Source organism: Tachyglossus aculeatus, chromosome 9 (genome assembly GCF_015852505.1).
Source record: "Tachyglossus aculeatus isolate mTacAcu1 chromosome 9, mTacAcu1.pri, whole genome shotgun sequence".
Taxonomy (NCBI): domain Eukaryota; kingdom Metazoa; phylum Chordata; class Mammalia; order Monotremata; family Tachyglossidae; genus Tachyglossus; species Tachyglossus aculeatus.
Window position 1 is genome coordinate 46,586,822 of NC_052074.1, and position 13,061 is coordinate 46,599,882.

General features: G+C 45.8%; 1 protein-coding gene across 2 annotated transcripts in view; it reads right to left on the reverse strand.

Annotated features, from left to right (window-relative positions):
• Positions 1 to 5,771: 5,771 nt before the first annotated feature.
• ACVR1 (activin A receptor type 1) overlaps positions 5,772 to 13,061 on the reverse strand; it is a 103,629-nt gene continuing 96,339 nt past the window's right edge. For both annotated transcript variants that reach the window (XM_038751172.1, XM_038751173.1), the window contains 2 exons: positions 7,714 to 7,844; positions 5,772 to 6,934 (listed from right to left, as the gene is read on the reverse strand). In XM_038751172.1, coding sequence (XP_038607100.1) covers positions 6,800 to 6,934; positions 7,714 to 7,844 — 266 coding nt within the window. In that variant the 3' untranslated portion in view covers positions 5,772 to 6,799. The remainder of the gene's footprint in view (positions 6,935 to 7,713; positions 7,845 to 13,061) is intronic.

The following is a 13,061-nucleotide window of genomic DNA, read 5'->3' on the forward strand; positions in this document are numbered from 1 at the left end:
CTCCTGTTCCCATCTCCATCTCCACCTTCCCCCAACATCGGAGCCAGGAGGTCAGCTATGTCTGAGAAAGCCCCATCCTGCTTCTAAGTAACCATGCAGTGATGGGAATATATGTCACGGGCCATGGCTACATCCCTCAACTCCAGGAAACATCCAATACATTCCAACGTGATTTAGGGACAACAGAAACCCCAACCCTTTCCTGGTACAGTGGGGTTTGAGTGGAAGAAATGAGAAAAAGCATGGCCTACTCAATAGAGCATGGGCCAGGGAATCAGAAGACTGAGGTTCTAATCCCAGCTTCACAACTTGTTTGCTGTGTGACCTTGGGTGGGTCACTTGACCAAGTCACTCAACTTCTCTATGACTCAGTTATTTCATCTGTAAAGTGGGGTTTAAGGCTGTGAGCTCTATGTGGGATGGGGACTGTGTCCAACCCAATTATCTTCTAGTCTTACTGTCTAGAAGTAAGTGCTCGCTCACTGCACTTCTAGACTGTGAGCCCACTGTTGGGTAGGGACCGTCTCTATATGTTGTCAACTTGGTTATTTTATTTTGTTAGTATGTTTGGTTTTGTTCTCTGTCTCCCCCTTTTAGACTGTGAGCCCACTGTTGGGTAGGGACTGTCTCTATGTGATGCCAATTTGTGCTTCCCAAGCGCTTAGTACAGTGCTCTGCACATAGTAAGCGCTCAATAAATACGATTGATTGATTGATTGATTGATCTTGCATCTACTTCAGCACTTAGTACAGTGCCTGATGAATAGTAAGCACTTAAAAATCATTTTTCTTTAAAAAAAGAAATGGTCATTTTTGCAAACATAGTGACAGAATCTTCCAGCTCTGTGACTCCTCCTCAACCATTGCCTGGCTTTTTGCTGGTGGATGGGGGGAAGCGAGTCTTAGAGTCTTGACCACCATGTTACTGGTTGGAAGGGGGTTGTGGGGAGGCAGTGTGTTGTCAAGTGCAGATGGGACCCGTTGGAGCAATCTACATGCTTCCAAGACTAGGTCCCACTGTCGCTGAAGTGGAAATTTCCCACAATTCAAACTATTTGCTCAACTCTATTTTTTCTTCTGTCCTATTCACAGAGGATCAGCATCCACAGGGTGGACTTTCCCCTCCTGATCAATCCTAACCTCCCCCTTGGAGATGATAAGCTATTTCACCAATAACAGTGACAGGGAAAGAGTTTCCTGACTGGGCCACGTTTTCTGCATGTGCATTCCCCTCTCAACCCTGCCCCCCAAACCTTTTTTTGGGGGGTATTTCCCAGGCACTGTACAGAATGCTGGGGTAGTTGGAAGATAATCAGGTTGGACAAAGGCTCAGTCTTAATCCCCAATATAGAGATGAGGTAACTGAAACATGGGGAAGTTTGAATCACCTGCCCAAGGTCACACAACAGGCAAGTGTTAGAGCCAGGATTAGAACCCAGATCCTCTGCCTCCTAGGCCTGAGTTCTTCCCAATAGGCCCGCTGCTTCTTAAAACTCTGAAGACTCTGTGCTCCTTTGAACAAAGATGTGTCCACTAATGGTGCTGCTTGTGGCTCCTGCACTTTGCCGCTGCAGGGCAGGTGAGGAACAGGGAAAACCTCTGCATAAACTAAAGCTCTTCCTCAACAGAGGAGTATTAACTACTGTTCCCTCTTTAGCCTGATGGTACTCTAGGTACACAAAAATGCTCCTGGCTGCTCCTGACTGATTTTTATCATCATAACTCCCTTCTGGGAGCTCAGAAAGGGCGGGGGAATTGAAGATCTTGGGTGCGCAGGGAACAAGAGTCATCTTGCAGATAATGCATCAGTGCAATGTTAAGTGTACGATTAGCTCTCCTGGGACTGGTCAGAGGTCCAGGGTCTTAATCAATCAATGGTATTTATTGAGCGCTATGTGCAGATCACTGCTCTAAGTAACTGGGAGAGTACAATACAACAGAATTAGAAGAAATGCCCCCTGCCCTTGATAAGCTTGCAGTCTAGAGGGGGAGAAAGACATTAAAATGAATAACTAATGATAAAATTTAAAGATCTGTACAAGTGCCATGGGGCTGGGCAAACATCAACTGACCAAAGGTTACAGATCCAAGTGATGCAGAAGGGACAGCGAGCTGGGAAAAGACGGCTTAATTGGGAAAAGCCTCATGGAGAAGATGTGACCGTAATTGTGCTCTGATGGTGGAGAAAGTGGTGGTCTGGAGTATATGGAGGGGGAGGGAGTTCCAGGCTAACGGGAGGATGTGGGGAAGGGGTTGGTGGCGAGATAGATGAGATCGGGACACAGTGAATAAGCCATCACCAGGGGAATAGAGTGTGGGCTGGGTTGTAGTAGGAGATTTGGGAGGTGAGTTAGGATGGGGTGAGCTGATTGAGTGCTTTAAAACCAATGGTAAGGAGTTCCTGTTTGATGCGGAGCTGGATGGGCAGTAAGTGAAGCTGCTTGAGTGGGGAGACATGGACTGAATGTTTTTGTGGATCCATGCAGCCGAGTGAAGTATGAATTAGAGTGGCGAGAGACAGGAGACCGGGAGGTCAGCGAGGAGGCATATGCAGTAGTTAAGGTGGGATAGAATAAGTGCTTGAATCAGCATGGAAGCTGCTTGGTTGGAGGGGAAAGGGTGAATTTTAGCAATGTTGTGAAGGTAGAACTGTCAAGATTTGGTGACAAATTGAATATGTGGGTGGAATGAGAGAGATGAATTGTGAACAACGCCAAGGTTACGGACTTGTGTGGTAGGGAAGATAGTGGTGTTGTCTGCAGTGATGGGAAAGACAGGAGGACAGGGTTCGGTTGGGAAGATAAGGAGCTCAGTTTTAGATATGTTTAATTTGAGGTGTCTGCAGGACATCCAATTAGATACGTCTTGGGGGCGGGGCGGGGGGGGGGGGGGTTCCTTCCAGAGCCCTGCAGGCTGGAGGAAGCAACCGGCACAGAACAGTTGACAAACCAAAGGGAGCTTCAGGCCTGGAGAACTTCAGAGGATCTAAGACAACCAAATGCGAAATGCAAGTCTTCTCTCATGCAGTGCTCTTCCTGCCTAGAAAAACAAATGAAATGCATCAACATCAAACAAGTGCCCCATCTTAATTCCCTTTTCTTGATTTTTGCCTCAGATCATTTTCAGAGTCCATCACTCTCTTCCCAGCTATCCATTTCTCTCTAAGTCAATTGTTAACTCCTGTCCATAGGCTTCATAGCTCCTCACCAGCTGTCTACATCTAACCATACCCCGTTTTGGGCTTTGCTATCTCCTACCCACTGCTCATGCCATTCCCCCGGCTCACTTATGTCCACTAAACCACAATCTGCCCCTCCTATGAAGCCCTTCTAAAAATTCAACTCATTTCCCATTAGTCCCCATCACCCTGTCCATGTCGCCCCCTCAACTGCCCTTGCCATCGGCCTACAATAGTTCATTGGTTTATGTTGTTCTATGGTCTACTTTTAACAACTGAATCTATGCTTTTACTCTTACTCTTACTGCAATGTCTGCCTATTTCCCCTCCTCCCGACTACATCCATATACTTCAATGTTTACTTCTATCATACATTCCAGATCCTTGTTCAGTACCCTGTACAGTAGGTATTCAATGAATACTGATGATGCTTTTGAAATTAAAACTCGGGGTCTTCCAAGAAACACCGACTGTCTCGATTTATTTTTCACTTTGGATCAACAACTGACGGAGTTACTGCTTGTGTGATTCCTGCAGGCCTGTGGGCTGATAACACAGGCACCTCAGTAGTTATCTGAAAGGTTGCTTTATCCCATCTATGTGACAATTTTAAGAGTCCAGATTAATCCACAACCCGACAGGTTTTGACCCAAATTATGGCAAGTTTATCTGGGTGGGAATACTTGCTTAAGGCCTGTTTCTCAGAAAGTAATATCATCCCAGAAGGTTAGGACTATGTAGACTTTCAAGATGCACAAGAATGAACACAAAAATTAAGACCTGAGTTCAGTTTTACAGTCTTAAGAATAGCCTGCACTTGAGGAACTCCTGAATTTAGAGAAGCACATTTGACAACAATGCCCGGCACTTACACATAGAGATTAGGAAAGACAACAGAAAGGGGTCTGTTGAAGGGAATGCTGAGGTTTACTCTAGTCATTCCAATCTCAGCCTTCAGAGTACGTCCTGGGACCATCCCGTTTTATAAAACAGGGTAACGCCTGCCTTCAAGACTGCCTCTGGGAAATGTAGAGTTATTATTCTGCACCAACCTCTGAGATTCCTTTGTGGAAGGGGCACTGTGAAGACTTATTCTACCCTATTTGCTCTGAGTTGATGCTGATTCGCTTTGTGCCCACAATCAATTCCTGGAGTGATTTAGGAGACAATCCTCCCTTTCCCTCTAGACTGAAAGCTCATACTGAGAGCTCACCTCCTATAGGAGGCCTTCCCTGACTGAGCCCCCTCCTTCCTCTTCCCCTCTTCTCCCTCCCCATCCCCCCCGCCTTACCTCCTTCCCCTCCCCACAGCACCTGTATATATGTTTGTACATATTTATTACTCTATTTTACCTGTACAAATTTACTATTCTATTTATTTTATTTTGTTAATATGTTTTGTTGTCTGTCTCCCACTTCTAGACTGGGTAGGGACTGTCTCTATATGTTGCCAACTTGTACATCCCAAGAGCTTAGTACAGTGCTCTGCACACAGTAAGTGCTCAATAAATATGATTGAATGAATGAATTAATTTTGGGCAGGCAACGTTTCTACCAACTGTTATTCCGCACTCTCCCAAGAGCTTAGTACAGTACCCAACACACAGTAAGCACTCAATAAATACCTCTGATTTCCTCTCCTTTCCAGAGTTTTTTCTGAATTCCCAAACCCACTGCTCTTTCCAAAACCCACCATCACTCAGTCTGCATCCTCCTCCCCGTCCCTCACTCCCATCTTTACCATCTCCTCCAGGTGCAAGAGACCTGCTGTGGCCGCTTCTCCGTGGCTGATCCTGAAGCTTGGGGATCGCCAGCCCACACGTGGGCTGCACTGTTCCTGGTCCACAAGGTGGGCTTGCTTTTGTTCTTCTTTTGCCCGTGAAGAAAATGCCTTACGCTAAGCAGACTCTTAAAACAGCAGACAAGTCATGGCTTTCATTTGAGTTGAAAACATTTTATTTAATTTATACAAATAACTACTAAATACAAAAAGTAGATTAAAACAAAATAGTTATTTTTCTGGCAGAGTTTAAATGCACGTAATGTAGTTTAGAAGAAAATGCATTTTCCCCACAGCGTTCAGGACCTATAATTCTACTGAAATCTTTCATTGCTTTTTATGTTTCTAGATCAGTAAGATATCTGGTGTCACGTGGGTAATGGCTAATATGTTCTGCATATGAACTGAAAAATATGTTACAGACCACACACTTACAAATGTGAAGCACTTAAAATATGATTCTAACTGATAATATGGAAAAAACATTCATTTCAGATTATAGTGTCAAAAACATTTGTGTCATAAAATCATGAGACCACATAAAAATAAGCTTCAACATATGCACTTGTCAGTTTCATGAAAACTGGGCTCAGTGCACTAGTAATAAATAATTTGCAAGGTTTTGTATAAACAATTCCTAATGTTCAGCATTATTGTAAACATCAGCACGTATGCAAAATGTGGCTAAGGTTGACGGTTACATTTTCGGGTTGCCAAATCAAATTCCTATTGGGGTGCCAGGGAAGGGGAAGGAAGAGGAGAGGAGTGAGATGGGACGGTGGGGGAGGAGAAAGGGGGAGACAGGGGAAGAAGAGGGAGAAAGAAAGGTAGAACAAAGAGAAAGAGGAAAGCAGAGTAGGGAAGGGAGAGGGAGGGAACAGAGGAGAGACAGCAGTCGTCCTCCACCGTTGTGCCATCTCATCTACTACCATCATAGCGAAAGTCACCAGCCAGGTGGTGGCAGATGGCATGGAAGCAGGGGCGAAGGACTGAGGCTCCAGGCCTGGCACATGGGCCAGCCCACAGGGTTTAACCACCCTCCACAGTGGCTCTGGAGCCCGGAAACCAGCTCAGCCCCAGCGCTGACCTGCGACTGCCAAGTTACAGCTGCCTGCTCTGCCCCAGAAGCTCGGGGGCAAAGCCAAAGCTTATCCACGCCCATCTACCCTCTCCACCCCTCTCAACTCTCACTTGGCACCAATCCCATGGGGACAACGGCCCCTCCTGCCCCCCTGGGACCAGCACCCTGATTTCCTATTATTCAGACACAGATCAATGGAGTACATAGCCAGTCATTTTTTTGGCAGGTCAGGTCTTCAAAACTAACAGTAACAGTGCAAGTAAGGAATGCAAAGAATTCCTAGTGCAATAAAGAAAAGAAGCACAGGCAATATTGCTGATTAAAATGCATCATTTCCTCTTGTTCACTCTGGGAGTGTCTAGGAGACCTGTGAAAGATATTCAAAGCCATTGTCATAATGCCCAGATCTTGTCTTAGGATTTCTCTGTGTTCCTTCAGACCAACCAATCAACCAACACCTATGCAACAGTCTATCCATCATAAGTCTCTGAAGCACAAACAGTTTGTCAAATGCCCATTTTTGTCACTGAGCGAGGTCCGGGTGGTTTCACCATCTTCCACACCGATGGCGAGGTAAGAATATCCACCATGTCTACAAAGCCATTTGGGGGGAGCGGGGTGCAGTTCCGAGTATACCAGGTCGGCATATTTCCAAGATGGATTGCCGCCCTCCGCCTCCCCACCCACCGTCCCCCTCAAAAAACCCAAAACAAAACAAACAAAAAAAACACCCTTCCATCTTGACGGCACCACAAAAAATGTCAACAGTCAGCTTTCAGTTTATCTAAGGAATTATCAATTTTGGTCAAAGTCTTTTTGATTCGCAGGGCTGTTAGTCTCGCAGATGGATTGTGATACCAGCACTCTTTCATCAGCTTGGCCAGAGAGGTTAATGTCTAGGGTAGAGAGTGAGAGAGAAGATCAATGCCTGGGTAGTAAGATTATCCCTCCCTCTGTATTAGCTTAGTGACTTGCAGGGCAACTGAATTTATCCATCTTGGGGGCATCCAAGATAGCGCTTGGGTCCTGGAGGCCATGATCCTTGTACAACAGAGTGTTCTCTCTCCAGCCCGGAGGCCACAAGCACTCTGCCCTTTGGACTCAGCTGGGTGGGAGCCGTATTTATCTTTATACTTTGCAAATAACCCAGTACTTGCCTGATTTCTGACAGTTTACTACCAGCCAGCAGTAGAAACAACACCAAGGTGATAAGAAGAAAGTGACCATTCCACAAGTGACCAGAGCTATGAAACATCAATGGCAATACCCCCCAGAACTCATTTTGTCCTGCACAGATATAGATATTCAATCTTAAATCCTCATATATACCCTGAGTCCAGCAAACAGGGGCATTTTGCAGTTCTCTGGACCTTCAAAAAAGTTCAGTTCAGCTCAGTGGGGCCCTGGTATGGCGGGGATAAGGGGAGAGAAACATGAACTCTGGACACCCACCCCAGTTACATCTGTTTTTCTTCCACTGCCCATGGCACCTGTAGTTCACACACAGGGGAGAATGAGAGGTGCCCCTGGATGATTTTCCAAGAAAATTTCAGTCTGGCAAATAAATGATTCCCTCCCACTTGTCCCCATTTTCATTCCATCACTAAAGGGAAAATACATTAAGTCTAAAATGAAGGACCCTTTAGTCCAGAGAAGAAAGAATATGCCCACTTACTGGATCTGAGAACCATCTGTTGGGAATGTTTGGCCTCTGCTGATCCACGCAGACCACTTTTCTCATATCTTCAAAGCTCGGGTCATTTGGGACCACATCGTAGAATGGAGGCTTGTAATCTTCTACAATTCCTAGACACAGACCAGAATTCTTTGTTAGATTCAATTTCTGACGTGGGCAGAGCCATCCAACAAGACTGGATAGCCACCTGGATGTGAGGCTTGAGATGAGAGGAATCAACCAACAACCTTCTCTCTGCAGCGGCTTCAGAGAAGGCAGAAGGATAAAGTGTCGCTTTCAATATATTGATCGCTCAAGCTCTTGTTGCTTCCTATTTTCTTATCAACATCGCCACATAATTACACCAAATTGTTAACTCTCCCTTTACCCTCTCCATCCCTCCAAAAGTAAGCATCTCTTAATTATACAAACTTCACTCCCAAATGTGTCAGTAGTAGAAATTTTCAGGGTGGCAGTCAACCAAGGGTATTTCTTGAGCTTTTCCAAAGTGCAAAGCACTGTACCAAGTATTTGGGATAGTACAATACAACAGAGTTAGGCACGTTCCCTGCCCACAGTACGCTAGAAGACTGTAAGCATTATCAACTAGCTTAACAAATGACTTCTACCATGGAGAGACTTGCTAGGAAACACCCAGGCTGGTTGGGATAATGGAGGAAGCTGTTTTCCGGCTCCAATTTTGACAAATCTTGATTGCTTGGCTTTGAAGTTCATGCTTCCCTGAACCTGTTCACTATCTATTCTGGAATAAAGATCTTGGAATCCCGGCCTCTCCCACCACCCTGTTCCTGTCTGTTATAGATAGGCTTACAACTACTGGACTGGATGGAGCAAAAGTCTCCACTGGGATTTTCCCAAGGGTAATGTCCAAGTTTATGGAATTGGTCTGGAACTGGCTAGTCTAAATAATGTTTTATGGCTACTCTAAAACCCAAAACAATCCCGCTCCAAATGCATATAGATGGAAAAATTTTACTTAGCACTGCACATTCTCCTCTCACTCCCTCCTCGATGCAAATTCTCTTACCTCTCTCCCTCCTCCTCCTTTTCTTCATGATCATTTTCACATGTCCACAAAACCCCCCAAATTAATCCCAAACCTACCGCCACACATTATCCTTCTCAATCTGGCCGCTTTTAAGAGGCTGCTGAGATTTGTATAATGAAGTAGCGGGGGGTCGGGGAGGGGGCACATGGGGACAAATACAGAAGATAGTCTGGTCTGTACTGAAGTCTCTACTGGACCATAAAGTTGGGGGGCCCAGGAGACTGAGTCTTAGTCACAAATAACCTGGGCCAGCCAAAGTGGCAGCTATGCCCTTAGAAGCCCAGGGCTGGAAGCAGCTCGGCACTGTGGAATGTGAGTTTTGGCCTTCCTGTTACCAAATGTAACGAGGGTCTCAACTAGTCCATAGGGTGCGGGGAAGGACGCCGACCCCCATGCCTAATGCTCATATGACGATGACCAGAGAGGGGGTTTTAATATGGCACTTATAGACTTCCCTGGGCGTTCACACATGTGACAGGCTAGCATGATTCAACTCTTCGTGGACCTTGAATAACTTCTGCCCGCTTCCCAGAAGGTTTTACAGCACCTGAGTGCTGCCTCTAAGCACCAAGGCGCTTATTAAGGCTTGACTTTTGGTTCGATTAGAAATCTGGCTGCATCTCCTGGTCCCAGGAGGGCTCCATGGGGCAATCTGCTGTCATCACCGATGAGAAATGAATTAAATTGGGTCTAAAACTTCATTTTGCTACTGGGCTGAGGAGCATGGCTGTAACTTGGACATCTTCAGGGAGGTCAGGGTTGCCTCCAGTGGGAGCGAAGGGAAGATGTGGCTGCATTCTGGGTCAGGGATACTCAGGGCCAGAAGAGTGTCTACTCTGACTACCCAGACCTTCTGCTCTTCTATTTTGTCCCTCCTGGTACCCACCGTGTGGTCATTTTCTTGCTCAACTGGACCACCCCGCAGAGGTAAGCAGAAGGTGAGAAGTCAAGCACTTAGTACAGTGCTTTACACACGGTAAGCTCGCAGAAAATACAACTGAATTGAAGAAAGGCCCTACACACCCAAAACTGCGCTGTTCTGTGGCAGCTCTGGGAAGGAGTTTGGTGATGGATGACGCTGAAACTCATGGTTAAAACAGGGTTTTTTTAGAATTATTCATGCTTCATTCATGCATGGAAAATTGGGAACAAATTATCCTGCACTGACAAGGGAGAAAGATCAAGAAGTTAAGAAGGCACTGGAGCTGGCAGGATTATCTCTGCAATGAGGATCAAGAAAATGGGAGTGTCTTTTTGTCATAGATCAGATCAGGCCACCTCCACAACAAGTGCAAGCTCCTCTGGAAAACAGAGAATGGAGCCAGACCACTCAAGATATGAATTTTCATCTGGTCCCAAAGCCAGAACACAAAATCGTGCACATCAATCAGTTGTATTTATTGAAAGCTTACTGTGTGTAGAACACTGTGCTAAGCGCTTGGGAGAGCACACTATAATGGAGTTGATAGGAACGTTCCCTGCCTGCAAGGAGCTTACAGTCTAGAGGGGGAGACAGACAATAATGTAAATAAATTAATTACGGATATTTGCTGTGGGGCTGAGGGTGGAGTGAATAAACAGTACCACATCCGTCTGTGTTCCTTCATATCAAATGTTATGGGAAGAAGTCATATTAACTTTCAATCTGGTTTCTTTGTCGTGTTCTTAGCTTCCAAGAAAAAAAGCAACCCACCAAAAAAACTGGACAGTAAAATACAGCTAACGATCCCTCGCTAAGATACCATCCTTCACCTGGGTTGCTGCAAACTCAACAAGCCAGTTACAACAGCGGAACGGGTTGGGTTTCAACCTGTGGGAAGAGGGAAAGAAGTGTTGCCATGGTTTCCCTAACTCATCCCATTGTGCTCGGAGACGGACGCACAGTGTTCTAGCAGAACCGTGGATTAATGATGGCAGCTGTTTCCAGCAAGCTCTTCTGCCAAATACAACCTGTTCTCCTTCCCAAGTGCCCTCCTGCCCCAGCTGCATTAACCCTAGAGCCCTTTCCCGGGCAAAACAGGCCCAGACTTGACAGCTCTCCTCTCCTTCTGCCAAGTATTAACCCTGGACTCCAGCCCTCAGAGCAAAAGCTGACTTCAAAGAGGACCAAAACTAAAGATCCAACAGAGACTACTGTTTACAAAAAGGAACGTGATGCGGAAATGAACGAAGGGAGGAAGGGTACCCTAAAAAAGGCAGAAGGGACGTAAGTGAGGTGCAAGGGGTACCACAGGAAACGACTTGTAGTTTCTCCAAGAATAATTTCCTGGGGCTGAACTTTCGGAACTTCAGAATATACAGAGTTTGAAGGTTGAGGAGTCTGGGCAAATACAAATGTAATGAAGTAGGTGAAAAATAAAATGGGAACGGTTATTTTGATTCCCTGATCACTGGGCTAAATTTGAGGTTTGCACAGTATGGTGATGTAGTTTTTAATCAAGGAACGGAAGGTGTTCTTCCAAACTTGTAAAGATTTTTCCTCTCGCCTTCCAGATTTATGACTTTTTTCCCATAACATGCAGGGCCCAAAGGAAGGGAACAACACTGGGGCTCTAACCTGGATTGCAGGGCCTTGAGTAAGTAGACATGGGACATTTGGGAAAGCATGTGCTGTCTACAAACATGCAACTCACAATCTTGGCAGGAAAAAATGACCACCCTAACCTAGAACCCCAGGCCCAAACTCTAGACCCCAGCTAATATCACACCTCCCTCCCTTAGGCAAATGTCAGGATATTAAATTAATGTTAATTGTTAACAAATAGATGTGAAAGTGCCTCACTTGGGGCCTGTAGTATTTATTCTAAGGGAAACTATTTGGTCATAAATTTTTGCTGAGGTCCCAGAGGTCCAAAGGACTCAGTCTAATAAGAATTGCAGTTCAAGAGGGGTGGCTAACATGAGGATAAACCAACTCTATGCTACAAAGCAGCTGCAGGGAATGGAGAACATGGCCTCAAGGTCTTCCTTTTTAAAAATATATTCAAAGGAAAAACAAAAAATGCAATCCAATCCTGAAACAAATCCTACACTCCATATTGATGATAATGATAATGGTGGTATTTTCGGGGGGTTACTATGTGCCAAGCTCTGTACTAAGTACTGGGGTACTTACACAGTCCCTGTCCCATATGGGGCTCAGAGATTAAGTAGGAGGCCCATGCTCTTTCCCCTATGCCATGCTTCTTCCCTCTACAAGAATCAGGGACAGAGTTGGAGGCACGCAATTTTGCCAGGCAACACCGCTAATATGGAAGAGACAGATCTCAGTTCTGGGTCCTAAACCCCAGAGCATTGCAGACTACTCCCTTCAGTGACCATTTGGGGATTGCACGTCAAGATTTGGAAGGCCTTGGGGCTTATAAATGCCACCACCCTGCCTGTCATGGCTAAAACTTGGATTCTCATAGGCCTCCAAGCTCCAGAGCCCCGGCCAAGCTCGGCCAACTGCTGCCATTGCTACAGTGTGGCAAGCACCAGAAAAGGCTTCTATCCCGGGCCGAGAAATGCCAGTTTGCCATTAAGGCCCAGGCACCCAATCAATCATGGTATTTGTTACATGCTTACTCTGCGCAGCACACTGCATTAAGCGCTTGTGAAGAGGAGCAGCGAGGCTTAGTGGAAAAGAGCACGGGCTTGGGAGTCGGAGGACGTGGGTTCTAATCCCAACTCTGCCACTTATCTGCTGTGACCTAGGGCAAGCCGCTTAACTTCTCTGTGTCTCAGTTACTTCATCTGTAAAATGGGGATAAACACCGACAGCCCCACGTGGGACAACCTGATTACACTGCATTTACCTCGGCGCTTAGACTAGTCATTGGCATGTAGTAAATGCTTAACCAATACCATATTTATTATTATTGTATTTGTTACATGCTTACTTTGCACAGCACACTGCATTAAGCGCTTGTGAAGAGGAGCAGCGTGGCTTAGTGGAAAGAGCACGGGTTTGGGAGTCAGAGGACATGGGTTCTAATCCCAACTCCGCCACTTATCTGCTGTGTGACCTTGGGCAAGCCACTTAACTTCTCTGTGCCTCAGTTACTTCCTCTGTAAAATGGGGATAAACACCGAGGGCCCCACGAGGGACAACCTGATTACACTGTATTTACCTCAGCGCTTAGAACAGTCATTGGCATGTAGTAAATGCTTAACCAATACCATACTTATTATTATTACGATACAACTGAATTAGCGGACAAGCTCCCTGCCTATAACGAGCCAACCGTGGCTTAGTTTGTTAAGGCACCAGCCTGTCTCCTGCGGCGTCAGAGCCGAG